Source organism: Chiloscyllium punctatum, chromosome 34, assembly GCF_047496795.1.
Source record: "Chiloscyllium punctatum isolate Juve2018m chromosome 34, sChiPun1.3, whole genome shotgun sequence".
NCBI classification, from domain to species: Eukaryota; Metazoa; Chordata; class Chondrichthyes; order Orectolobiformes; family Hemiscylliidae; genus Chiloscyllium; species Chiloscyllium punctatum.
The window spans coordinates 51,808,956-51,811,129 of NC_092772.1; the positions used below are offsets into that span (position 1 = coordinate 51,808,956).

At 44.4% G+C, this 2,174-nt stretch overlaps 1 protein-coding gene across 1 annotated transcript; it reads right to left on the reverse strand.

Annotated features, from left to right (window-relative positions):
• Window positions 1-354: 354 nt before the first annotated feature.
• On the reverse strand, window positions 355-1,278 carry LOC140458949 (probable G-protein coupled receptor 139). The gene has a single exon (XM_072553684.1). The coding sequence runs from the start codon at window positions 1,276-1,278 to the stop codon at window positions 355-357; it is 924 nt and encodes a 307-aa protein (XP_072409785.1).
• Window positions 1,279-2,174: the final 896 nt, after the last annotated feature.

The window sequence follows — 2,174 nt, forward strand, 5'->3', positions numbered from 1 at the left end:
CATCTGAAACCTCATAGGAAGAGAGATGTGCCCCTGAATCAATGTGTCCCTAATAAACTGACCATATTTTCTTTGAGGCTGTTGGATAATTCTGTTTCTCAGTGAAAGGGCTGATGTGTTCACTTGGGCCAGGGGCTACCGAACCAGTAACAGAGAAATAGCCAGGGAAAGGACCAATAGACATACATTAGTTCCCAGATCCAGCCGACACGGCCTGTTGCCCAAGTGGACAATTCCTCCTGTTCATCTTGTCAAGTGGAGAATAACAGGGGAATTCAGGTGAGATGTAAAGATTGGAGAGAGCTCAGAGAGGGGCAAGAAATGTGTGGGGTGCTTCAGTCTCAATCAATTTCCTTATTTTGATGTAGGGATACATTCACGGAGGAGCGTGAAGGGATATTTCAGAGCCCTCTTCAGCTCCTCTCTGAATTTACTCTGGGTCAGAGCATAAAGGGCAGTGTTTGTACAGGAGCTCAGGTAGACGAGCACAGACCCAGATATGTCAGCGATCATAACAGGATGGTCATAACTCGGGTAAAAATGGTTATTGGTAATCTCCAACAGTAAGAAAACACTGACCTTGGGCATCCACAACAATATAAAACTGCCCGAGACAACAAACAGCAGGATGATGGATTTCCACCTGTTGACCATCTCTGCATCTCCTCTCTGGTCCCTGTTACTGGGAGATCGAAGACCCCTGCGTGCCCGATTTGCCAAGACAATGTGCCTGACGGTCCGAGCATTGAACAGCAGGATGAGCAGGTAGGGGATCAATGGGTTCAGCAGTTGGTGGAGCCAGAAAAATGCCACCCATCCTGGCAAGATGAAGAACTCTGGTCTGATGCCACAGCCCCAGGGTACACCACCCCATGTGCCCAAAGATTGGTATTTGTAGTAAAATGGAATGTTCCTCAAAATGCTGACTGACCAGACAATGGTTACCACTGAGGCTGCTGTTCTGGCAGAGCAATATCTGGCTTTCAGATTGTGGCAACAAATGGCCACAAAGCGGTCAATGGTGAAAGCGATGGTCAACCAGACGGAGCAGTCGGTAGCGGCGGAGCCCATGGCAATGTTAGTACGGCACACTGCTGTGTAAAACAGAAATGAATCTGGGAAATATTTGAAAGCCAGTGTTGTCAGGATGATGTTGAAGACAATGACCAGTAGATCAGCTGTTGCCATGGAAATCAGGTGGAGAGAAGTACCCTTGGTGATGCCACACTTATCACGAGAGAGAATGACAATCGTCACTAGGTTAGCTGGAAGAGACATTGACAAGTTATTCCTTATATGGGATCATGAGCCTTCGATGCCGTAGTGGGCACCAAAATCACAAACAGGGAAATGATTCCAATAACAAGTAGAGGGAAGAGTTCAGAGGCCTCATGCAACAGTAATCTTCTCCACAGTAATATTTGAGCAAAGATCTCTTTATAATTCAGAAAACATATAACCAAGATTGACCTAGTTCCTGTAAGCAACAATCTCATTCATTCCAGATATTTCATTCTGTCTTTGTGTGAGATGTTGATTGAAAGAGGGAGATTGATGAGGAATCCAAGGTGCTGTGAGATCTTTAATATCCAATAACACAGGCAGATGTGCATTTGGTTTGATGTCACATCCAGGAGCAGCATCTCAGCCTGCACAGTACACAGGCACTCCTGCAGGACGGACTTTGAATAATGTGCTGCAATCTTGGAATTTACATTCAACACAGAATCTTCAGTTTTAATGTTGACCACAAATCGATCTAAAGTAAGTGAGTGAGGTGAGAAAGATTCATGTGATGGGAGTTATAAATCCACCATATGCAAGTTGGAGAGCTGGATGCAAGATGGACCAAATTGCTTCATTCAAAGTGGTTCCACGCAGAACCCCCCCACCTTGTATAACAAGATAAATGTGCATAGAGTGAATGACTACAGACAGTAGCCAATATGTTCATGATTTAGAACAGACAGAAGATGAAATGACCTCATAGAAAAATCCCTGAGATGTGATGGAATTCTCATCCAGAGTAAATGACTGAGTTACAGCCAACCTAACATTCTGTATTAGATTAGCAAGGAGCACTGATGCATTTAGGAACATTAAACCTGAACATGATTCGACCTTTATCTCTGCATTCAGGGTAAATAAGAAATAGTCTGGCTCTGATGAACAGC

Coding starts and splice junctions, on each gene's coding strand:
- LOC140458949 (XM_072553684.1), bottom strand. CDS start 1,278: ATGTCTCTTCCAGCTAACCTAGTGACGATTGTCATTCTCTCTCGTGAT.